We start from the raw sequence: 27084 nt of genomic DNA, 5'->3' as shown, positions 1-27084 counted from the left end.
CGGCTTTTGACCATTAAAAGCACAAAGTTTTGGGTGTTGATCATTTCTTGTTTATGGTAACTACCATTATTAAAGCACAAACCAATTCAACTATTCTTGATTCCATTCGTAGTGATGTTCTTGTAGATAACTTTGCACAAGATATCTTGAATCATATTGTACTAGATCGTGATTCTTGTTTGAGGTCGAAGAGTTCGTGTAAAGACCATAATCAATTCATTTGGCATGACAATTTGTTGTTGAAAAAAAAATTGTACTATATGTTCCTAATGGTCATCTCGACTCTGAGTCTTACAAGATTGCATTGACATGCCAATGACTAGGCATTTTGAAGTCTCCAAGTCTTTAGAGTTAGTTCCTCGAAGATATTGATGATCGCAACTCTGTAGCTTTATTGAGAACTACATTAATAGTTGTGATGCACGTTTCCAAACAAAGAATCCCCAACAACATCCATATGATTACTACCACCTTAACTAGTTCCAGATAGTCCATGGAAATCTATCGATTTTGATTTCATTACTGATCTCCCATTTTCCAAAGGTTTTGATGTTATTCTCATTATGGTGTATCGGTTCACTAACTTAGCACATTCATTCCATTCCATGCTCAAAGACAATCAATAATCATGAGACAATAGATCAAGTTATGAGGGATATTCATGGCGAGGCCGGAGGCCCTTTGAACCAAAGGTTCTCTAGAAACCATTTTTCTGAGAAAGGTGCTCCCGATGATGCACAAGGCTGTATGAACTTCCTAATGACATCGTTGGTGATCGAGGATCACAATTTATCTCAAAATTTTGGAAACACTTGCTCGGGCTCCTTCAAATTGATTGTTAAACCAAACAAACCAATCAAACATTGGACCGTTGATCAATCATCAACCAAGCCACTCTGCCCATACCACACCAATCGAATGATTCATCAAGTGTGCAATTGTGCATACCATCAAGCCAACCATCAGTGATGCAATAAACATGGTTAGGCGCGATACAGAACTCAATCAATGATTTGCCTACACACACAAATTGAATGTGTCACCAAGCATATGGAATTGAGGATGAAATCTACAAGTTGATGACACAGTTGACGAATATGTTGGTTGCAGAGCCTACCTAACATAATCATGGTCAAACTGATGGTGCATAAAACTCCAGATTTTCAATGGTATTTTAATCAAATCATATGTCCAATTTAACTCCAGACGAGTACTCTATCATCGTTCCTTTCGTGCTGGACATGGCAACATTTAGGTAAGTCAGGTTATTCCTTCAAACATTGCAATATTTAGCTCAGACTGGCTAGTTTTCTTCCATCTTCCCACACTAGTAGTTCAGTAAAGAGGATGGGTGCATGTCGATATGCCCACATATACAGCCAGAACATAAGAGAATCAAAATGCAAATTATAAGGGAATCGGAAGGTACTAATGTATGCAACCAATCCTACATGAGGATTGTGTTAGGAGACAGCATCATATGATCCCAACACATAGAACTAGCCTCTCGGTACATGAAATAATAAGAAGCTTCATTTCATCTCTATATATTTCATTCCATTTCATCACCATATTTACAAGGTACCAAACCCAAGAGGGTTCATCCAATTTCTAATGAAGAGTAGACTCCATTTTGAAAAATTACCATCATGCCACATGTATACAATAAATACAAATCATTTCTCATGTTCCAAATTAAGTCTGAATTGGAATATATATATATATATATATATATATATATTAAAAAGGAATCAAATGAGATGAATGCACAATGGTTTTTTCAATACTCCAACATTAGTTTTCAGAGAATATTATAGCACAGTGAAATGGATTAGACAGAATTACCATAAGATGAGATGACGTATAGCATAAGTATATAGTGTAAAGATCAACAACAGTGCCACTTTAGTAGAGAAACACAGGAATTGTATTGAATCAAGATAAACAAAAGTGCCACTTCAAGAGAGAAACACAGGAATTGTATTGATTCTTTGAGAAACACACCAGAATTACATTGATTCTCCAGCCTTTACATATTGGAGCCATGTGTCCATCACACTGTTTTGTTTTTCTAGGTAATAGAGAAGGCAAAAGCAACCTAACAGGCAGACATCGCCGAAACTAGAAACATACAAGGGGGGGCAAAAACCTAAGAGAGAAGTGCATGTGTTGATGAGCACCCTGAGGTCACCTCTATCCTATGATCTCTATGTAACAAAAATCGGAAGAAATCCCTAGGGTTTGGAGGAAATCTCTAGAATTATACCTTCACCAAGCCATGATGCAAGCAAGCATATGCCAAAACAATGGAACAATGACGTCCTAAATATGTAGAGATGATGACAGACACAATAATAAAAATGCAGGATGACATTGACGATTGACGGATGAGGATATGGTATGTATGGCAAACAGAATGATGGCACAAGATAGTGGACGACGATAGAGAGAGGAAATCTCCAGCTGTAGGCTACGACAGATGGCATCATATGGTGGTGGTGATGAAGATCAGCTATATGTCGGAATGATTGATGATTTGCAGATGAAAATCTTTTTCAGCTATAGATTGGGATTAGATGGTATCATGCAGAGATGACAAAAGTTGTACATTTTTTTCCGATCGATCGATGGCATGGCAATGACAATGACAATGACAAGAAAGATTCAACTATTTATGTCTGTGAAGATGGATATCACATGGGGTGCGATGTATGTCAAATGATGGCGGATGGATGACAGGTGAATGATGATGATGATGATGATGATGATGATGGAATGCTACAGAACATGGAGAAATCAATCAGTCAGGGGCTTACTTACTGTCAGGGAGATCAACTGTAAGTGATGGTAAAGAACCCCAGTCTTCGTCTGCAGCAGGCTCGGGGTCATTACTGAATCCTGAGAAGCCACCACCACCATAGCCTCCTCCTCCGCCGCCGCCGCCATATCCACCACCATCTCCTCCCATGGTCCGTGGCGGGCGACTGGCCGCCTTGTCCACCCGAATCGTCCTCCCATCAAGGTTATGTCCATTGAGCTTGGAGAGTGCAGTGTCTGCATCTTCTTCCTTGTAGTAGGTGATGAATCCGAAGCCCCGAGACCTGCCTGTCTCTCGATCCATGATGATCTTGGCATCCATGACATCGCCATGGGCGGCAAAGGCATCCCGCAGGCGATCCTCGGTGGTGTTGAAAGAGATCCCGCCCACGAACAGCTTCGCGCCTTCCGTGAAGAAGCGGGAAGCCGTCATGCGAGAGGGCATGAGGTTGGGATCGATTTGGGCGACAGTGGCGACGATGGCGATGGTGTTCCGGTGGGACCTACAGACCTGCCCTCTGCTCCTGCTCAGCAGCAGTCGACCCCAAGCCTGAGCCATCGCTGAGTCTCTCTTTCTCTTCTGTTTGTCTGTCTCTGTGTGTGTGTGTGTGTGTGTGTGTTTTACCTGTCGATCTCACCTTCTCTCTGCGCGTCTCTCTGTCTCTGTCTCTGTCTTTCCTGCAGAAAACAGAGACCCTATATAGTATCTGTGTCTGTGTGTGTATATATGTATGTATATGTATATGTAGACTAGGGTTTTATGTAGATTAGGGTTTTATTAGGGTTTTATATAATAACTTACATATATGTAGACTAGGGTTTATTAGGGTTTTACCCTACACCCTCAATCTCTCTCTCTTTGGGTTCTCGCTCCACGAGAAGGTGTCTCACGAAATGACGTATTACCTCGCCCTTGCTTGTCCGACTCCCGCCACTCTCGTCCATGTTTCTGCGGAAAAAAACAAACAAACAAACCCTCTTTGCGAAAAAAAACTCATGATGCCGGGAATTTCAGGGCATGTCAATGTCGTGTTTGCTTGAATGAATAATCCCTAAGGGATCCGTGTATGGGAAGACAGCCAACAACTTCTCGTGACAAAACACTTCCCATGGCATGTGGCATTTCAAGAGTTCGAATCATCGCCCTCCACTTCAATTTCGAGCATATCCGATTCCATTATCTACTCACGGGGATATGTTTTTCGGTTTAAATATGGCTTCCTGCTTTTATAAAGTATGGTCATCAAATAACTTGGCGATTAGGATGTGAATGACCAATTGTCATACATACAGATATTTTCAAAGCAAACAAAACATTATGTGCTAAAAGCACAACATGACATGTTGTCGTTACCATAGCACAATACCAAGTATACACAACACAACAATACATTGGTAAAGATTCTACCTCGCACCTTAAAAGTTGTGAATCGAGTCTTCGGCACATGAGTTTTCTTTTGAGTGTGTGCATTATAAGACATTTGTGTAATGTGTAGTTTGAGGGGTGATGCAAAGTAGCTATATTTCTCCATTTGCTTACAAACATAGGATCGTAATACTAAGAACAATCTTTATAAATTATCTTCGCACTTGAACGGTAACATAAGGATATGATTGCCCTTTCACAAAAGACACAATGATTCAATTGTTTATCAACACGACCCTTTTATTCTTCTTTATGAAAACTCAAGTGACAAAGAGATATTAAAATTATTTCTCTAAAGTCACAAAAATTCCATTGTCAATCAACATACCTTGGTCCTACCTTAAAACATAATCATAACAACATTGACTTTAATGAATAAATAAGTTGTTTCCCAAGTGAAACGTTGCCGCCCTTTGGCAATAAAATGACTAGAATAGAGGACCATTGTGACAATGCATTATTAAAAGAATCAATTACATACAACCAATAAACCAACCATTGAGGCATTCCCCGACAAGTAGGCTAAATTTGCGTTCCTTCTCCCGTTATTGGTATGTTTTAGCAAGCAACTTTAACTAACCAACGGACCAAAACATATTAAGCGATAATAGATATGTAAGGTAAGTGACCTTGAGGATGTGATTGTTCAAAACTAAACATCGTGTCTTGTATCAAAACACATTGCAATAGTTTTTTGAGCATATTAGTTTGATGGTATGGGATGCTTGACCTTTTATTGCTCCTTCAAACCCATTGGAAAGACAATGTTGGCAAAATGACTATTTGCTAAGAACGTCTTTGTTGATTGTAGACTCACAAAGTCTTATCATGGAAGCCATAGAGTTAGAGTTGAGTAAAAATGAATGCATCTTGATGCCAATTTCATAAATCCATTAAATTCATGGTTTGATCATGTAATGTACCTCCAACAACCTATAAAATGTGTGTGTGTGCGCGCGCTACATACATATACACTATATTTGTTATCATGGAAAGTTTGCAAATTAATATGTTATGGTTGTCACACGAATCCTTAATGAAATTGGATGGGTACTACGCCAGAATGGATTTTTTAATTTCCGTGCCAAATCCCAAATGAGGTTGAAATGACTACAAAAAAGGTCCTTGGTGAGTTTTTCTTTGTCAACACGCATGTCTCAAAGCTTTAGGACTCATGGGCAAATGCTTAAGGCAATCAACTCTCATACATTTTAGCTCTATTTCCATCCAATAAGCCCTATGAACCTCCAGATGTTCCTTAAATTCCCTAAACTAACAACAAACTTTAAATCGTGCTTTATAAAGGGATTCCTACTCTTCTTTGCATGCAAATTATTTCCAAGATTTGAGGAAGAGTATGTTCCTGCACTTTTAATCTATGAACTAACAAAATCAATATCTAATGCACTTTGTGTCGCACACAACTCACAACATCATTTTGGATTAGAAAAACAGCACCTACCGCATTTTGGATAAATGCTCAATGACAAGTTATCTTTGTGAACAATTACTTGGAATCTCTTTCAAAGTGTCCCACTTTCATATGCAAGTCACAACATGTCATAATAAACTGCAAACAATCAAAACTTGAGTTTGCACTTCATAATAAAAATGATTTAGAATTAACCAAGTGTATCCTCTCTTTTTTCTAAGTGTACTGAATGTAAAAACAAACATTTGGTACAATAACTACCAAAGGAGATGTGCCGTGAGCTTAATTATAGCAGTTTCATTTCAGATATTGGGGAGGTTGTCCCAAAGAAAAACCCTTTTTAAATACTCTTAAGAAACCTTTTATCATTGACTGAAAATAAGAGTTTTATTTTTCCACATATGTCTAGAATGATTTGACAAATCAAGAATGATTTAGAAATGATGGCCACAATATTTGATACTTTCTTTTTTTACAACTTTGCCTATAGAGGCACCATAACATGTGTCGGGTCGGATATGGGGTGCCAGAAAGAATTCACAATTTAGAAAAAGAAAGGTGAGATACTAACTCGATCATCAAAGAGATGACCAAAATGGTAGACCGGGGATTGAATAACCACCATCAACTATGAAAATGTTACCTGTGATGTATGACGAAGAATCACTTGCAAGAAACACTACCAAAGATGTTAAATCTGGACTTACGTGCCCCCACCTTTGTAAAGGTACCAGCTTTTGTGCAACCTTATGCATCCAAGCCTTTGCAAACAGCTCTTCTGTAATCTCAGATTGGAATATTCCAGCTGCGATCGCGTTGACACGGATACCGAACTTTCCAAGTTCTATTGCCATTACCTACACAATAAACATAGATGTGTGTTTTTGCAAATGACAATGCCTTATCAATCTCAGCTAACACACAAAGTCTTGATTCCATTTCGTAAATAAACGCAGAACAGTCTTGGTTTCATATGATAAAAAAGGGGAAGATATTGCTATATGCACACACCTTTGTCAGTTGATTCACGGCTGCCTTGGAAGCAGCATAGGCAGAATTCCCCACCAAAAGACCACGCTCGAGGCTTGATGTCGATGATATATTGATGATCGATCCAGCTATGTTTGCTGAACGCATGCGCTTGCCTACTGCTTTGCTCATTAACCACAACCCTCGCAAATTTGTGTTCATTACTTTGTTCCATTCATCCCCATCCAAGTCAAGCGACAACTTCACCTCACCTGAGGAAAGCACACGTGAGACGATCATCATTTTCGCGTCTTAGGTTCATATACTAATTTGCACTGATGATGGGGAAGGAGAAGTTCAGTTCCACGTATGCTATTAAAAAGTTTACGGGGATAAGAATCAAGCAACCATGGTGTTCCAGAAGATCTTTCTTTAGGATTTCTACGGCATACTCTCTTCTTGAACCTACGGCCAATCCAATATCCTTATGTCCTTCTTCCATATGATTGGGGAGTATGAATCAGGCGCACACCCATATGATTACTTATTGAGATTTTGGGCCGTACCCCATGTCATGGATAAGTTAGGAAGACACTTTGAATCTTCCCGAGCTCTTGATCTTACATATCCATCCGTTACACAAAACACCCCCAAACCTTATCATATTCCAGGTATGTGTACATATATACATGTAATACCTTTTTTCTCTTCATCATACATATACATACATGTATATGATGAAGAGAAAAAAAGTGGCAATAATAATTGTGGTAAAACACACAAAAAAGAAGAAGAAGAAGAAGAAGAAGAAGAAGAAAAGCAGCAGGCAGAGACAGTAGTTACCTACCTCTTAGGCCGGCATTGTTGATAAGGACATCGATCCGTCCAAAGGCATCCCAAGCATTTTGGACTGCCGCATCGAGGAGCGACTCCTCTGCAACGCTCACATCGAGCTCGATCAGGGCATGGTAAGGCCTATCTGCTTCTTCTTGTTCTTCTTCTAGTTTTGGTTGTTCTAGTTGTTGCAGGAGGTCTCTGAGGAGGTTTGTTCTGCGTGCAGCGGCTACGACATGGCATCCGTGGGAGGCGAGGCTGAGGCAGAAGTGTCTGCCCAGGCCAGAGGACGCCCCACTGACCATCGCCACCTTCCCCTTTAACCCCTTCATCTCCATCTCCATCTCCATCTGCTTCTGCTTCTGCTTCTGCTTCTGCTTCTGCTTCTTCTGCTTCAGATTCCTCGTCAGTAACGAAATTCGGAGACATTCTACCCCAAAAAAGCAGTCTCCCCAATACAAAGAATCTCTCTGAAACAGAGCAACACACTCGTGCGCGTGTACACCCCAAAAACAGAACATTATGTATGTATGTATGTATGTATGTATGTATGTATGTATGTATGTATGTATGTATGTACGTATGATATGTATGTATCAGTATGTATGTATGTATGATATGTATGTATTAGTATGTATGTATGTATGATATGTGTGTATGTATGTATGTAATGTATGTATGTAATGTATGTATGTATGTATGTATGTATGTATATATGTATGTATGTATGCATGCATGTACGTATGACATGTATGTATGTATGCATGTACGTATGATATGTATGTATGTTCGTAAGATATGTATGTATGTACGTAAGATATGTATGTATGTGTGTATGTATGTATGTATGTATGTATGTATGTATGTATGTATGTATGTATGTGAGTATGTATTCTCTAGGAAAGAAGAAAGAGAGGAGACATGGAAGGCTTGGCCGTGTGATCCTCGCCTCTCAAGGAACGGAGAGAGGAGATGCTCTCCTTAACTCCCACACACACTCCTGCCCATTGTCCATCTTCATCAATCAAGACAACTAAAAGTCCTCTTTCTTCTACGTTGATCAACCAAGGGTCGTTTGATTATGCTCCTTGATTCGATGAATTGTTGTTTGTTGGGAGTTCCTGTAAGCCTATCGGAGGGTTGTTGCACTAGGACATGAAGCATGATGATCTCCTCTTGCAAGAGTATGACATGGATACTCTAAAAAGTTGCATGGAAACCAAGAAGTGAGTATTCCTTTAGCTTTTTTTGCAAACACTTAATACTCGTGGAATCGCCGATCCATGTGAACAAAGGCATTTTTATGGAGTTATAATTTCTTGTATAGCTTGTTGATGTCATAGAAATTTATTTTTGAGAATGTGTGAAAGAGGGAGCAAGACCATTAGGGTCTTGAACCAAGGAAGATAATTTGTGAAGCTTGAGAATATGGGTACCAAGCTTCATCAATCGATAGGTACAAATGTGTTGAGCGGACAAGCTCAACTTGATCTGGATTGGCTAAGTAAGCCAGAGGCGAATTGGAGGACCGAACCCAGGTGTGAACTTGTAGGCCGTTGGAGGTCTACACTCCTAAACTACTAGGTAGTTATCCTAGGAGTTAGTGGCAATAGCTCGGTGTTGTGAAGGATTCCGGCCATAAAGAGAAACGAGGCCAAGTGCGCACGAACGAGTGTGTGCACTGATACACACGAACCAAGAAATATGTACAAACATTATGTAAATATCATAGGACTGGCAAGTACTAGGTAGTAGGAATTAAAGAGTACTTTAGAGCCCCACACGCATAGAGAGAATGCGGGGATTTGATGGGAAGAAATCAAAGGGGGGGATCTCTGACACCGATCATGATGTAATGGTCTTCCCTTGTGCTATAAAAGGGGAGGCTTGAGCCTGTTTTAGGCATCCGGTTTTGGGAGGTGTTATGTACACATAACATTGGTGAGGGTAGGCCACTAATATTTACATTGAGGGTATGTTCACTAATGTTAAAAAAGGAGCAGGGATTTTTATCAATTGGAGAGCGAGGAGACGATGCAGAAAGCAGAGAAAGAACGAGTCGCGTGTGGTGCGAACAACGTGACCACAGCGAGAGGTGATCCTAGCACGATCAGGAGATTGACTGTGGGCTAGCCCCATTCTTCTTCTGCGGTTGGACCATATACGTGAGCAGGGGAATCTGGTGCACCCCCCCAACTTTCGCCTCATCTGTGTGATGAGTCAGTCGACCTTGTGTTGTTAGAGGAGGACAAAGCTATAGTTTTGGGTGAGGTAAATCGGTTGGAAGCTTTCTCTTTGGTAGTGCAGGCACAGGGTTCGCGAATGAATAGATTGGAACTCCGTCATACTTTGTACGCTGCTTTCTCAGAGGAAGCAGATAACATTCTCGACATTCAATTCATGTCTCGAGGGTGTTATCATGTGGAATTCGCGACTGAGGAGTCCGTCAACAAGCTATTAACGATTAAGGAGGGGGGCGTGGAAGGTGCGTGGGTATCCTTTCATAAATGGTTGCATAATGTTAAAGTAGATGTCATATTGCAATATCAACAGGCCAGTATGGTTTTTACGACGATATTTCCTGGTTTGAGGAAGGAGTGGAGGAATGTTTTGCCTTGCATTGGGGCTTTGTTAGGTAAAGTCATTGCCACGCATGATGGACAGGTTCACGGGACAGATAGAATGGGAGGGGTACCAGCTGTTCGGCTTATCACAACTGGTGGTTTACTTATAAGTAAACCCACCAGTTGTGCAAAAGGTATATTATCAAGGACTGCCTAATCAATGTTTTGTGTGCCGTCAGTTTGGTCATTCAAGTCGAGATTGTTAGAAGCGACGTCCGTACATTGAAGACCAACCACCTAATCGACCAGATGTTAATAACGATGGTTGGTCTATAGTTTATGCTAAACATGTTTTTAAACCGTCTAGTACAATGGTTAATCCAATGTTATTTCTTGAAGCTAATCCTTATCATTCTTTGCAGGAAGTGGAAAAAGATGCAAGGATTAGTAAAATGGAGGTGGGGTTTTCCATTCCAAACTTCACAAAGGAAGATCAGGTGGAACAAAATTCGCAAGACATACTTTTGAAGGTACAAACTGTAGAATCTGTTTCTAAGGTTAATAATCAATGGAATAAGGATAAACATATGCTTTTAGATAAACTAAAACAAGATGATAGGTCCTTAGTTGTGAACGAGGGTAAAAAAAATGAAGTGGGCAAGGTAGACCTTGCAGGTGTTGACATGGATTGTGGGAATATAATTGCTTTTACTACAGCCACTACGTCTTCCGATAGGGTTTCTATAGTAGATAAGCATGTGCCAATGCGGGCACATAAGTTGATTGGGAAAGACATTTGGTCAAATAAGAGACAATTACGAGCTTCGGAGGATGGGCAGAAGGGTAGAGATGTTGCACTTGCTGAAAAGAGAGTAGGAGGGAAAACCATGAATGATGGATAGCTTAAATATTATTTCATGGAATGTACGGGGCTTAGGAGGTAGACATTGTTGTAAAGTAAGGAGTGTCTTCCGTCGTCAGTTAAGGAACTCTTTGATGGTAGGATTGATGTTCTTCTTATTCAAGAGCATCATTTAAATGAACAAAGGATCCAAAAATATGGAAACTTGTTGTCAGGCCAGTGGAGACAATTCTGGGTGCCTGCGACTGGTGATAATAGTTTGAAAGCGGGACTTTGCATTGGAATAAATGATATTTGGTAGGCTTCGTTCTTACATTATGGCATCTTGACTTGTGGTAGAGGTCATTATGTAATTTTTCAACTAGGTTTGAAGAAGTGGGGTTTGTTAAATATCTATGCAGCGAATCATGCAAGAGATAGAGCGATATTATGGAAGAGTATAATGTCATAGTTACCGGCTATCGACCATTGGGCAATTGCGGGTGACTTTAATATGTTGGAGGATGTGTGTGATAGGTTAGGAGGCACAACACAAACATTATCCGATACAGAATTATATGAATGGAAACGTTTGATTTTTTCTTTGGACTTAATGGACTTGTGGCATGTGCCTTCTTTTGTAAGGATACAAGATTCGTTAGCTTACTCAAGATCAAATAAAAGAGAGTCACATACCAATTTATCTAGGTTAGATAGATTTTATGCTGATAAGTTTTTATGGGACAAAGGAGGTTCCATTGGAATCATACCTTCATTTTCCTTTTTTGATCATGCACCACTTCGTTTAGTTATAGTATTGCAGGAACATTATAAAAATTCTAGGTTTAGAATTCCAAATCATGTGTTTCTTAGCCAAGATTGTGCTCCTACTGTATATAATATTTGGAATAAATATGACTATTCTTATTATTATGCACTAGCTAGTGTTCAGAAGGCTATTGGTGAAATTCAACAATTTTTCCATTATAAGTCTAAACAAATATTTTATGCGTCTTTTACTAAAATAGGAAGACGTCGTAGGGGATTGAGGTCCTTGCAACATCAGCAAGAAAAAAGACCATATTCGAGTTATATAAGTTCTCGAGTGGTACTACTAGGGAATCAGATATTGGAATTAGAAAAGATTTCCGCTGATTTTAATTATCATAATATATCATCTACATGGGCAGAATCGGGAGATAAAGTCAATAAAGTGTTCTTTGCAGTGCATAAGCAATGCATAATCATCATAAGTCGACTGTTAGGATTTCTCGGTTAAAATGTCCTAATGGTTCTTATACCACTGATCCTAATCAGATGCGTCAAATAGCCTCTAATTATTATGAGACTTTATTGAAAGCTAGATCCTTTTCTGGGGATGATTTAGTTAAAAGGGACATCATATGGTCAAGGATTCATAAGAGGGTGTTAGTACAAATTTCAGAATGTCTTCTGCAACCTTTAAGTTCTCAAGAGATTCTTAAAGTAGTAAAAGCCCTTGCAAAGGATGTTTGTCCTAGATTGGATGCGATGGGAGTCCAATGGTATATACAATATTGGGATTTGATAGGTGATGGCCTTACCAAAGCTTATCAACAAATTTTAGACTAAGGAAATATGCCACAAGAATGGAATGAGGGGTTAATCTATATGATTCCTAAAACAAATGGACAGATAGAAGAACTTCATAATTGGAGACCAATTACTTTGCTGAATGTTATTTATAAGATATTAGCAAAAACAATAGCTAGAAGGTTACAACCTTATCTTTCGGAGCTAATTCATGACTCCCAAACCAGTTTTATGAAAGAGCAAAGTATTTTTTATAATATTATTCTTTTTTAGGAAATGGTGGCATTTGTTGAATTACTTAAGCAAGATCTAGCAGTGTTATTTCTTGATTTCGAAAAAGCTTATGATAGAGTGGACTGGGATTTTATGGAGGGAACACTACTTAGGATGGGTTTTCCCAACACATGGATACGAGGAATGTCAACATTATATCGTAACGCACATAGGTCTCTTTTATTTGCAGGGGATATTGGTAGGCGGTTTTCTATTTCAAGATCCGTGCAATAGGGATGTCCACTTGCTCCCTTCCTGTTTTTATTAGTATCTGAAGCATTTTCTGTACATTTAAATTCTCAAGATGTAAATATTAAAGGTTTAGCACTATCCGTGGAAAATGTTGGCATGAATAGTGAGTTTGTTGATGATACAGGTCTATATGTTGTTGCCTCACAAGTTAATTTGTTACAGGTACAAAAAGTTGTGGATGATTTCTCACATGCATCTAGAGCATTGATAAATTGGGATAAATCATCAGGTTTTTGGGTCGCTTCGGGACATTGGCCATTTAATGTACCTACCTCAGGATTTACATGGATACCTCAAGGTCAATCCATTCGATATTTAGGTTGTAGAGTGGGTTTGGGATTAAATGTAGAGGATATGATTGCACCCATATTGTTAAGATTAAGGAACAAGTTAATATATTGGAACAAGGAGAAGTTATCCTTAGCAGGACGTGTAGTTGTAGCTAACTCAATGCTCTTCTCTTCGATTTGGTATATAACTTCTACCTGGCTGTTTTCTAGGTCAATAATGCTTAAAGTTCAACATCTAGTACATAATTTCATTTGGAGGAACACTATTGCAGACAATTCTGTAGCAAAGGTAGCTTGGTTGGTTCCTATACAATCTAAACAGAAAGGAGGTCTAGGTTTGATTGATCCTTTTATGCAAAGTAAAGCCTTAATTGCTAAACATGTTGTTAGGAGTTTATTGCCAGGAGAGGAGTTATGGAAAAAGCTATGGATTCGGCACTTACATAAGGTCAAGCCCTTAGTAGGTGGGCAATGGCATGATAGTCTTAGGTGGTTTTTTAATTCAGATTTTCCATTACCTAAGTCCAATGTTGGATCATTATGTTTCTTTGGCGGAATTTTTCGGGCAAGGGAAAGTTTTCGTCAAGCACTTGTTTTCTTGCCACCGAAAAATTATCAACAATTTATGCGTCAACCTTTGATATGGAATCCTTTATTTACTGACGAAGTTGCATGTGTTTTGGGTCTATGACCGAGGTTATCTTGGGCGGCAATGGAAAGTGGGCCAGCCCGTACAGTTGCGGATTGGATAAAGTTTTTACAAACTTCAGCACACGACCAAAAGAATATGTTTTCTAATTTAAGAGGGGCAAGGATAATGTTCTCTCAATTGTCCAGGGTGTATAAGGTCACACTACCAACTTTGTAGTTTGATCATTTTCAAAGTTGGTACGGTATGTTTTCGACAATTAATATACTTATAGGAGCTCGTTTATATCATCATAATGACAATTTTTATTTTTATGATGTTTTGGACAATGGTAGATTGATATTAGTGGGGGAGGTGGCTCCAATCATGTCTGATGCAAAGTAGTTGCCAGTGAGAGTAATTGCTAGATTAGATAAAAAAAATATGATCGATCCTACTCTGTTAATTTGGGTTTTACACTCTAGGCCACTTGTCGATCTGTAGTGGGACCCATTAGATTATGGTTGGAAATTGTCCATGTCTGACACAACGACTAAGGTCCTTCCATTCTTCTCATATTCGGTGGCGTTTGGTAGAAACTTTATGTTGAATCAGACTGAGTCGGTCCCAACGGGAAAAAAGTATTGGGAGGAAGGTAAGGTCTCATCATCTCATATGTGGATGTTTTGGAAACGGTTTTGGGTAACTAAATGCATGAATAAGATATTGCATTTTCGATGGTTGATGATTCATTATGCATTGCCAGTAGGTTAACTTTTGAGGGGATCAGTGCGTGATCGGTCATGTGTTATGTGTGGGTCTGCATATGAGACATTGCATCATGTATTTTGGGAATGTTTTTTCGCTAAAAGGTTTTGGTTTCGAATTCTTAGGCTTCTAGGTCATAAGTATACCTCGGCTATATTCACGTGGGGTGTAGTCTTCTGGGGAATGTTGGATCAACAAACGACCTTTTATCATTGTCAGCATTCTTCTTTGTCTTTACATGTGAGAAGTTTTCAAGTAGATGCTATTTCAAGTTCCTTGCAAGGAATCAAGTTCTTCTCGCGGAGTTATGTTTGGCAAATTGTTTTCTCTTTGGGTTTATGGGTTCTTTGGAAAGCTAGGTGTTCCAAGCTATACAATGATGAAAATACTCATGTTGTAGAACAAGTTAAGTCTTTTTGGGACTTATTGGTACATACGGTTAAAGGTGATTATGACAGTTATAAGGGATCAAGAAACACAACTAATCGAAAAAGAAGGAGAATTCGAAGAGTTTGGTCATCTATTCCTATCATGTTGGATGTAGAGGCTAATGTCAAGTGGAATTACATACCACCTCATTGGTTGTTCTCGCCACCAACATTGTCCTTAGAGCAAACAACACGAATCAAAATGGAAGAGGATTTCGTTGATAATCAACGACATGGAGAGATGGTTGATGTTGATTGAATGAAGCATGTTTTATTTTTCATTACGATGATTGATGATGGCGGTGGGGATTGAAGCATGTTTCCATGAAGAGAGGATAAGTGATGATGGTGCGACGACTGAAGCATATCATGAGGAGATGTGGAAATTGTTTACACTTAATTGTTGTTTTTACAGGCCCTTGGTGGTAATCAGTGAGATGTTTGATGCAGACTAAATGAAGAAAGTTTTTTTTTTCTTTTGAGATAAGAATGAGTGAGAAGCATATTTTCTTGAGGAGCCGTTGTTTGAGGTAGTTGATTGTCTGTTTTTCATTACGATGAGAGATGGGGGTGTGGGAATTGAAGCATATTTTCATGAGATGAGTGATGATGGTGTGGGAGCTGAAGCAGATTTTTATGAGTACGTTAGAAACTGTTTTTAAACTTAATGGCGAGATAGTCGGTTAAGGAGGACTCGAGATGGTGTGTGGGATGAGGTTACTATAATATCATTTTGTTGTCATAGGTACATCGTTTGGGAGATTGCTATATATAGATATTGTGTTGTTCATTAGGATGAGTAATAATGACGGTAGATATTGAAGCATATTGCTACGATGAGAGGGTGAGTGATGATGGTGTGGAGGCCGAAGCAGTTCATGAGGAGAGGAGGAAATATTCTAGACTCATTTTGTTTGTTATTTGTATAGGAATTGGGTGGTAATCGGCGAGATGGTTGATGTGGACTGAATGAAGAAATTTTTCCTGTGATAAGGATGAGTGAAGATGGTGGGGGGTCGAAGTTGACTATCATGAGTAGGTGAGAAAACTTTTAGAATAATTTTTTGTTGTTAATACAAGATTTTCGTGGGCATTGGCAAGATGCCAAGATGGTCGGCTCATCAGGATGTTGAATGAAGAAGATTTTAGGTTTCTCATTATGATGTGTGTTCATGGTGTGGCGATAGGGATTGAAGCATAATAGTATGATGAGAGGATGAGTGATGACGATGTGGGGACCGAAGCAGATCATGAGGGAGGAGGAAATAGTCTACATTTATTTCGTTTTTAGTTGTACAAGAACTTCATTGTTGAACTTCGTTTGGAAATAACAATCTGGCTTGACTATTCAACCAAGACTGGGAGAGCAGGATCTTCTATTCGAATCAAAGACCGTTGAAGCAATGATCACTTTCCTTTTGAAATGTTACAAAGAGTCCGACAAATCATCCCTAGATCAACGTATTTTATTGTTATTGGAACATGCCATGGTCTTAAATGGAATTGTTGATTTACATGTTAAGGCATCAAATGGACTCCTGGTTGTTGCTGCTCAGTCACCAAAGAAATTTGCAGAAATGTATGTTGGGAGAGTAAGTTGGTTGAGACAATTCGTTGGACATGTTGATACAAGTACACGAGAGATAATAGAAGGCTTTTTGACAAGGTTTGAAGAAGCTCACAATGTTGTATGTGCAATTGGATATATTCTGGCGCAATGTATGACTGGCATGCCAACAATTCCAATTAACAAGATGAAAAACATACTATCAAGCTTGGTTCACTTGAGAACGTCAGGAAATCCTCTCCTATCAGGAACTGTAGTGGAAGCAGTTGGTCATATTGGTCTACGGGGCTGTTTACCTCTATTTTCTGATGGTGATGAACAATATATAGGTTCTACATGCAAACTACATGACGCGGTTCCTTCCGCGATCCTACACACTCGTTGTCCCGCTTCCAGTAACTGACCAAGCAGACCGTCATGGTCACTCTTCGTACTCTTAACAGTCGTATCAGAGCATTTACTAACAATTTTTTTGTTGTTTTGATGTTTTTTGCATGTGAGCGATGAGGATCTAATAAGGCTCGTCATGTTCTTCACGGGATCAAAACAACATTCTTAACCCGATATTCTTCTTTCTTGATCTCTCTCTCCTTTTCTATGATGTGTTCTTCTTGGTCGAATCAAATTTGTATTACGTTTTATTTTCTTTCTTTCTACTTTCTACCGTACTACGATTTTAATTATTATTGTGCATCGGGCCGAGCGTGTTTGCACTAATCACACACGTTCAACTCATGGCCCTTTTGCATATTGCGATGTATCTCCCACTCTCCCTTGTCTTGAGCCATCTCTTACAGTAATAATTATTCTTGTGCATCGGGTCGAGCGTGTTTGCCCTAATTGCACACGCTCACCTCATGACCCTTTTGCATATGATGTTGAGTATGACACCCTTCCCTTTATTGAGCCATCACTTGGCTGTTTCTATGGGATGTTGTGGTCTTAACAAGGTGTATGTCGCCTACCTATGCCACTCTACTCTCTATTGAGCTATCACTTGGCCAATTCTATGGGATGTGGTGGTCTTGAGGAGGTGCTTGTCAATTACCCTAGGGTTTCTTACCTTAAGGTATGCTTAATGTTCCATACACCTAATTGATTATTATTTTAATTATTTTCTAATTACACAAATTTTCATTTCACTTTTGTATGATTTTCTAGTAATTGACATTTACCCACCCACAATTAACTCTCATTTTCCCCTTCCTTGTCGTGTTTAAAGTATTTATGTGTGTTTACCTATGATGTAACACTACCATGTAGACTATTTTTTCGTATTGAGTGGGCATCATGCCATTTTTTGAACGATTTTTTCCAACGGCTCATTTAGGTTTAACTCATATGATCGAGCCTTAGAACTCAAGTAAAACCACATGAGTTCCCCTATTGATGTTTTACTCATAACACCACCACCACTTGTATCAATTTGTGGCTTATGTCACAATTGTGCAAATTACAACCACCATATTGGGATGGATAGGTGCATGCATCACAAATCCATTTATTGGTGGTATTTTTGTTTAGTAGACAACGCATGGTTTTTGAACCTTGTTTTCGTCACTTCTTGACTCTTATAGATAATGACTTCTTTTTCTCTTTTTTTCATAACATTTGCTTGCTACTCACAAGACCAGAATATTACTTGCGAGTGCACTTGTTTTTTCACGTAATACACTTTCTCGACCATATCAATACATGTTGGGTTGACATTCTAATATAAGGCTAACTAGGAAACTACATTGATGTTAGAACCATGGTTGAGCCTTGGGGAGCCACCATGATTATTCAAGATAGAGATCCGAGAAAGACATCTTAGCTATGTTTTCCCCCATGGTTTTTAAAACACCATAGTGTTACCATAGTTATCGGATCTCGAATCACATCTCATATGTCTAGAGGGGTAAAGACGTGAGATCCTTTCTTGGTAAAGTTCTTACAATCAAAATTTCAAGCATTCATTTTGCTTGTGTATTTTCTGAACCTCCTTATTTATATTGCATACCCACAACTTGCATCATGGAATAAGTTTTGAACGTTGTTGGAGCAATCTCTTTGATCGAGACCTCTCAACTCCAATCCACATCTCGCACACAAGCTGAGATCACTATTGAGCAATTGCTCACTACTACCTTGAATCAATTGGCCGAAATGAGGCAAGCCAATATGGCATTGGAAAAGAAATTCCAAGAATTGACTATTGACTCCAAGAAAGAAGGTGAACCTTCTTTCATAGTAATGCCATTCAAGGGAGGTAAGAAAGAAAGAACCGAGGAGGCCATTAGCACTTGGCTTGGTTGTTGGGAGTCTCACTTTGAGCTCCACCCCAAGCCCGATGCTGTAAAAATTGGTTATGTCGGTTGTGAGCTAGGTGGGCGAGCTACTGCTTGGTGGCGTGGCCTAAGGACTACAAAGAACTTACCCACAATTTGTCAAGGTTTCGTTGATGTTTTTAAGAAACAGTTTTTGCAGCCACCTTCTCAAACTGAACAAACACAACACTTGCTCACGTTGTCGAGTAAGCCATTTACCTCTCTTGAGGATTACGTGCATCATGCTCGGACCCAGGTCCAAAAATTGGGACTTACGGGTGAGAAATGGTTTGTTGCTTGCTTTTTGAATGGTATTCCCAATGGGGATTACCATTGGATTGTCCATGACAAGAACCCGACAACTTTTGAGGAAGCCGTCAACATTGTACTTCGGTACCATAGGACTTCCAAGAAAGACCACAATAAACCTGAGTTTGCCAAAACTCCGAATGTCAAGTTCATTGGGAAACGTAAGCAATCCAATGACACTCTTGACTGCGACTCCAAGAAACCGAACCTCTTCTATGCATATTGCAAGAAGCGGGGCCACACAAAGGATACTTGTCGTCGTCTTGAGAGGAAGTCAATGAACACCCCTCCTTGAGACAAATCTACGAGTCACACAGGTGAGTCTTTTGATGTTGTTGAAGTTCATACCAACCACTTAAGTTCATGTGAATGCACTTTTCTGTCACATTTACTTGGACCTAATGATTTACTCCGAGCGGTCGAGTATATCAATGGAACACACGCACATTTCTTGTTTGATTCTAGTAGTTCTCAGAATTTTCTTAATGATCACTTTGTGCAGCAAATGGAATCCCACATAAACGCAAGTGATCATATTATTAAGTTCACATGGCAAATGGAAGCGTTCAATACATCAGTGGCATTGTTTGTCAACTGCCAATTCAAATAAATACCTATTTAGAGAAGCTAGACTTTCATGTTATGAAACTATAATCCGCATATGTCATTTTAGGATACCCTTGGTTTTTAATAAAAACCCTTCTTTGTCCATTGACTGGGTTAATCACTCAATCACATTTGAACTTAATAATTGTAAACATTTTATTCAATGTTCCAAACTTCCTTCTCGTTCACTTGTGTCTTCTAAATCTTTAAGTGAGTATTCTAGTTCATTAATTTATTTGTGTGTAATTGATCCTAGGCTTCAATTTTATTATTTTAATATTGACGCCACACAATTACCGCATTATGAACAACGATTACTCGACTCTATGTTAGACGATTTTCAAGACGTGTTTCCTAACGACTTGCCGCTTACTTTAACACCAAAACATAATGTGGACCATCAAATCGAACTCATCCCCGGTGTTGCTCCTGTGAGCATTCCACCTTACCAACTTAGTCGATTAGAAGAGGATGAGATCGCTAAACAAGTTAAGGAATACTTGAGTATGGGCCAGTTCTATTAGTTAAGAAGAAGGAAGGTTCATGGCGAATGTGTATCAATTATCGCCGTTTGAATAAAATGACAATAAAAAATGCATATATGTTACCTCGTGCCGATGATTTGATTTATCGTTTGCATGGGGCCCGATATTTTACGAAAATTGACTTACGAACATGTTATCATTAGATTCGCATTCCCAAGGATGATATTCCTAAAACCGCTTTTCGTATGTGCTATGGCCATTATGAGTTTTTAGTCATGCCTTTCAAGTTGACTAATGCTCTAGCCACATTCCAACAAGTGATGAATGACATTTTCCGAGATCAACTTGGTGAGTTTGTTGTCGTCCTCTTGGATGATATTTTGATATATAGCCATACCTTGCAAGATCATGTTCAACATCTTCAAGATCCATTTGAAGCCATACCATGCTATATCATGACAACACTCAACTACAAAATCATGTTCTTCGTCGAATGGGGAAACAACACACATCAATGCATGTCAAAGTCAATCTTGTTGTTTGCCATCCAAACTATTGCTTACATGAGACTTAACTCATGCTCACTATGGTATGAGGTAGGGAGTTGGGGCACAAGTGACGAGAGTAATGAACTACACGTTCTCTCTCTCTAACACACACCACACACGACTAGTTGGTTGCGTGCTTCTAAATCTTGGCATCTACATGTGACAAAACATTGCCATATCATTATGCCAAGAAAATGTAGCCCACATTGTTGTAGCATGTTCTAGTAATCTCCAACAAAATGTACCCCTTGAGTAGTCTCGAACTATACTTTGTCAACTTGTCAAGGGTCGGGAAGATTGGAGCAAGAGTTATTTCCAGACCTTAGCACTCCACAATGGTGTTGATGAATGACATTCAAATGCAAAGCTTCCATTATAGGTGGGAGTTGTGGTTGGCTAATGTATTTACTATGTCCACAATCACCACTTGTGGCCAACCTCCCTTCCCTCCCTCCATCGGTAAAAAGGAAACAATGTGCCTAACCATGTTACAATAGAAGCAAAGATAGTTGGTTGGGGAGTGGCTTGCTCATCCCAGATCGAGAGCTTATGCAAGTTGACAAATACGTTAACGTTGCTAGGAAGCCCATCTTATTGAAGGGGTTATATAAAGTTAGTTCACAGTGAGGTTCATGGGTTGTTGAGCGTGGATTCAATTACGATGCGGAAGTGTCCACCGATGGAGTGCGCCTGGCATGTGTGCGCTCAACTCTATTTACTTGCTCAGTTCACTCATGAGAGAGAAAGAGAGCCCAGATGGACGTAGCTCAGTTGGTAAGGGTGCCCAATGGAGACTAGGAGGTCATGGGTTCAACCCCCTACATTCCACAATGGGCACCCGATAGATTAAGAGGATGATATGTATGGAGTAACATTACAGAGAGGTAAGAAAATTGAGGTTTCGAACCCAAGACATTAGGGTAAGCTAATTACGATAAAATGCTGAAGAAAGAAGAAGAGAGAGAGGGAGTATTAGGAGAGTGTCATTAGACACTCCTAACCCAAATTCAAGAGAATAGACACTTCATTGAACTCAAAACGCAAAACGCAAAAGCGCAGAGAGCGAAACCCTAAGCTTGCTTATCTCCTCTCTCTGTCTTTGTCTTTTATCTCTACATTCCTTCTTTCTTTCTTTCTTTCTACCATTCCCTATCTCTCTGTCTCTCTGTCTGTCTCTCTGTCTCTCTGTGCCTGCCAACTCAGATCCCCTCTCTCTTTCTCTCTTTTCTCTACCATTCATTCTGCCTCTTCACATATATTCCCCCCCCCCTCTGTCTCTGTCTGTGTCTGTGTCTCTCAGGAAGGAAGAAGCTGAAGAAGAAGAAGAAGAAGAAGCAGAAATCATGGCAGGAACTGAAGGATACGACCCCCAAGCTTACGATGCCAAGATGGACCAAATGTCAGTAAATATCTCTCTTTCTCTCTCTCTCTCTCTCTGCTCCTTTTCTTTTTGCGTTCTGCTGGTTGATTTTCGTAGCTCACACACATACACGCACACACACACACACACACACACCCGCAGAATTCCTCATACTTTCCAGATCTGATGTTTTGCTATATGTCTTAATGTTTATTTCTGTATCCCCAACCTTAAAAGACAAACTCAGAGAAACCGAGGACTTTCGGTAGGTTCAGACCCTTCCAAAAACTGATATTCTCCTTTGTGCTGTATTTTTTGTAACCTTAACCCTAACTGCAGATTTCGGACTGATGTTGCCATCTTCATTTCAACCTCAAATCTGTCTTCTTTTAGTTTTTTGAGCTCGATTATGTAGAATCACAATTTCCATATGATCTTTCTTGCCATGATGTTTTTATTGTAATTTGCAAGTAATTTTCTCCCAGTAAGCGGAGATCCAATGCATCATAGCTATTTCTTCTGTTGAAGATCTCAATCTCCAGTCGCACGTCTGTTTTAAATATGTATTGAAGGTCACAGGGTAAGTTCCCACAAGGAGCAGGGACCTCTTACACTTTTAACACAGTAAGTAAATATGTAGGTATGGTCTTTTCTTTTTTAATTTCACTTTCGGTAGCATTTTAGGCAGCATTAGGCTTCATTCATTTAAAACTCAAAATGGGATTCAAACTTTAAGCCATTTGTATTTGATCTTGTTATAACCTTCGTAGCTGTGATGTTATTATGTAACAATTTGCATATTCTTTGGTTTCATGCGATATTGGACTAGTCCTAGATGGGTACTCTTGTGTTTTTGTCGGTTTTTTTCTTAATTTAAATATTTTTAAATCCATGAATGAAAGATATGATTTCATGTTCATATTACAGATAACCACGCTTGAACAGACGGAGCTAACTTTTGCACTTCTTTTTTCACATGTAAAGCCTAGTTCAGATCTTCGTGGAGGGGGGGTCATCTATTTGGTTTTCCTCCACAGAATCAATTCTATAAAGATTAATTGGTATAGGTGTTACATAGTATCTGCTAAAAAGACTTCATTGACTTATTTGATAAAAATAGCATGTTACACCACAAATACATGTGGTTTGTCTATCCTATTGCTCAGTGTTATTTTTCAAATCTTGAACATAGCATATGGCACATACTAGAGATAACAGAAGTGGCCGTGTGCTTGATAACAAATCATGGATTTACCAAAGCAGCTGTATGCTTGATAACAGATCATGCATTGACTTAAATAGTGTGGGTTACAGACTAGTATTCAACATCGCCTGTTAGCATGTACTCTACGCATCTAATTGGGGCTTCTTGCTTTTGGTCAAGAAGGGTGTGTCCCTCTGAGATTGTTATTTCTGTTATATTTATATCTATTTCAATGTTTGGTTTGATCCTTCACAATTCCTGAAATTTGGCAAGATGACATTGCATGGACAATGTGAAATCACTGAGTACACAATGGCCCTGGACTGGAGGAGGCAATAACTGCCTTCTGATCTATATGCATATGGTCAGGTCCTATTTGCATTGGGTTATGTGCGTCGAGGTATGTGCATTCAATCGCAAGATGTTCCTGACGAAATAAAGTCACTTTAGGCTAGGGCCTATGAGTGAGGGAATAACTAAGTGGGCCATTGGTTTATTTGTAGAGATGACTCTTGGCATCAGGAGAAATATATTTCTTATTCAAATTCGGCTTTAGTGTGCATGAATATCTATTTAGAGTTTTCTATTATTCTAAGTGGAGAGTACTTCTGACGTCCTACAGGTTAACCTATCTTTTTTAGGGTTTTCGATCTATAATATTGTATACTCTTCTGTTAACTGTTGATAAAGAAATGCCAGAAGGGCTCCCAGTTTTTGGGGCGAACAGGATGGTGGATTCCTTGTTCAGGAGCAATCTATCTTCCTGGATTTGAAATGAAGTCTTAGCCAGATTAAAATCTTAAAAGACATATTGTTTGGTTTATGTAAGGTTTCTCAAATGGTGGAAACTTAGCTGAATTATGTTTTGATTTGTGGTTTGCTTCCATCAGTAAGTTGCAGTGCAGGTTTGAACTTTTATGTTTGCTAAAGAGTGTTTAGGTTTAGGATTTAATTGTGGAAGTAATCATTGATAAATGCATTAAAATCCATTCTAACTATTCACACAATAAATCAATATAATCTGACATGCACGTCTTTGAGCTGTTTCTAATATGTACCTTTTGTCCTTCGATCAGTCTCGAAGGTGGTGATGAGGTAATCTCAACTTGGGATGAGGCTTACGAGAGTTTCGATGGAATGGGTCTACACGAAAACCTTCTGAGAGGAATTTATGCTTATGGTAAGACTCCTATTTCATTCAGACTCTCTATTTTTGAACAACATAGAGCAGTAGTGATTAGACACTTGAAGTGTTTCTTATTAGTGATTTTTCTCCATACACCTGATTTTAATCATAGGATTTAAAATCAAAACATGATTGCCTTAGAAATGGGTAACAAAGAATGCAATTTTTGTTTTAGGTTTTGAAAAGCCCTCAGCCATTCAACAAAAGGGGATCGTTCCTTTTGCCAAGGGGTTAGATGTCATTCAACAAGCTCAATCCGGAACAGGAAAAACTGCAACATTTTGTTCAGGAATCTTGCAACGTCTTGATTACAACTTGTTCGACTGCCAGGCACTTGTATTGGCACCGACAAGAGAGTTAGCACAACAGATAGAGAAGGTGATGAGGGCTCTTGGTGATTATTTGCAAGTTAAAGTGCATGCTTGTGTTGGGGGTACAAGTGTACGAGAGGATATCCGGATCCTTCAAAGTGGTGTCCATGTGGTCGTGGGAACTCCTGGACGTGTTTATGATATGCTTCGTCGTGGTTCTCTTCGTCCCGATTACATCAAGATGTTTGTTCTTGATGAAGCTGATGAGATGCTTTCTCGTGGGTTCAAGGATCAGGTAAAATTCGGAATAAAATGAAAGTAGAATCAGCTTCTTATGCTACCTATGTTACGAGCTCATCTATGGTATGATGTTATTCTCAATGTTGTAATGCTGTTGTCTATTCCTATATTATTGATCTTGTGATTCTATCTATGTTATGACACGGGTTCAATGTCATATATGATAAATTGTTATCAATGCTATCTATTTTGTTATGCTATTTGTACCTATATAATGTGACTTTGGTATCTATGCTATTGTAATTTATTGTATGGGATAAATATTTATTGTCACTATATTTATGGTATACTTTACTATAATTTTATCAGTGCTATTTATGGTATGGTATACATTTGTAGCTATGAAATCTATTTTATCTATGTGATGATTTTATTATCTATACTCTCTGTGAATGTAGTGGTGATGTTATTTATTATATCTACTATCAATGTGATGATATGATCAATTCTATCTATACTATAGTCTATGACCATATGCTGTTTCTACTTCTGTGTTATGGTATTGTTTTTGCTATCTATGTTATAATGGTTTTGTATGCTATGAATCTATGTTAAGGTGATGCTTTTTTGCTGTGCTTTGGTATCTATGCCTATTCAGTTTAGTCTCTGATTTGTTCTGATTCCATTATTACATTTTTGCAACAGATCTATGATATTTTTCAGCTACTTCCCCAGAATTTGCAAGTGGGAGTGTTCTCTGCAACAATGCCTCCCGAGGCACTTGAAATCACAAGGAAATTCATGAACAAGCCAGTGAGGATTCTCGTGAAGCGTGATGAGTTGACCTTAGAAGGTATCAAGCAATTCTATGTGGATGTGGATAAGGAAGAATGGAAGCTTGACACTCTTTGTGATTTATATGAGACGCTTGCGATCACACAAAGTGTCATTTTTGTGAACACAAGAAGAAAAGTGGATTGGCTCACTGACAAGATGAGGGCAAAAGACCATACAGTTTCAGCCACACATGGTGACATGGATCAAAACACTAGAGATATCATCATGAGAGAATTCCGATCTGGATCTTCACGGGTCTTGATTACCACTGATCTTTTGGCACGTGGAATTGATGTCCAACAAGTGTCTCTTGTTATTAACTATGATTTGCCCACTCAACCTGAGAATTACTTGCATCGCATTGGTCGCGGTGGAAGGTTTGGTAGGAAAGGTGTGGCAATCAACTTTGTGACCAAAGAAGATGAGAGGACGTTGCAAGACATTCAGAGGTTCTATAATGTTGTCATTGAAGAGCTTCCGAGCAATGTTGCCGATCTTATCTGAGGGAAATCCAACCAGCTTTGTTTATCTATCCGTCTATGAATGAGAATGCAAGGGTGCCTTTAAACTTCATATTTTCCATAAAATGTCTTTGATTGGATTTTCCAATTTGGGATTTTTGGTGAGGTAGTTTTAGTACTTATTTTTCTTTTTGAGACTTGAGCGAGTTTTTTGCGGACTTGGCGATCTCTCTCAATATTTCGCATTTGTAGTTTCAACTTTATTTATATAGATTCTACCTTCCATTAAGCTTTCCTAACTCTGTTATTCAGTCATTGGGGTGTTTTATATGGATAATGTGATTTGGATATGGATTATGTGATTTGAATATTATGTATCTCTCTTGTTTCCATCAACTATGCTCTATGAGTTTCCTGAACATAATTTCCATAGATGATTATTCATATGTATGACTATAAACATCAATGGTTGAAGAAGTAAGAAAACTTTTAATTACAGCTCTTGAAAATGATGAGGCTGGTCGAGTTCTGTAAGCTTCTTGATGTGATTCAGTTTCAAGTCATGCA

General features: G+C 38.9%; 2 protein-coding genes and 1 pseudogene across 3 annotated transcripts; 1 reads left to right on the top strand and 2 right to left on the bottom strand.

Annotated features, from left to right (window-relative positions):
• Window positions 1-1962: 1962 nt before the first annotated feature.
• On the bottom strand, window positions 1963-3479 carry LOC147853907 (small RNA-binding protein 11, chloroplastic pseudogene; annotated as a pseudogene). The gene is made up of 2 exons (XR_015531203.1): window positions 3443-3479; window positions 1963-3394 (listed from the first exon to the last, which is right to left on the bottom strand). The product of XR_015531203.1 is annotated as a small RNA-binding protein 11, chloroplastic pseudogene (transcript).
• Window positions 3479-26806, top strand: LOC147853905 (eukaryotic initiation factor 4A-9-like). The gene is made up of 5 exons (XM_087332498.1): window positions 3479-3488; window positions 22230-22317; window positions 24559-24662; window positions 24844-25274; window positions 25925-26806. The coding sequence occupies exons 2-5, from the start codon at window positions 22262-22264 to the stop codon at window positions 26558-26560; spliced, it is 1227 nt and encodes a 408-aa protein (XP_087188624.1). The 5' UTR covers window positions 3479-3488; window positions 22230-22261; the 3' UTR covers window positions 26561-26806.
• Window positions 6013-7880, bottom strand: LOC147853906 (uncharacterized). Its single transcript, XM_087332678.1, has 3 exons — window positions 7492-7880; window positions 6687-6916; window positions 6013-6532 (listed from the first exon to the last, which is right to left on the bottom strand). Exons 1-3 carry the CDS (start codon window positions 7826-7828, stop codon window positions 6254-6256), a joined length of 846 nt encoding a protein of 281 aa, XP_087188804.1. The 5' UTR covers window positions 7829-7880; the 3' UTR covers window positions 6013-6253.
• Window positions 26807-27084: the final 278 nt, after the last annotated feature.

This window comes from Azolla caroliniana, unplaced genomic scaffold (genome assembly GCF_043228905.1).
Source record: "Azolla caroliniana isolate FFs.n. ecotype wild unplaced genomic scaffold, voAzoCaro1.0.p SCAF_16, whole genome shotgun sequence".
NCBI lineage: Eukaryota > Viridiplantae > Streptophyta > Polypodiopsida > Salviniales > Salviniaceae > Azolla > Azolla caroliniana.
The sequence above is the reverse complement of the archived record's forward strand: the minus strand, read 5'-3'. Positions and strand labels throughout refer to the sequence as shown.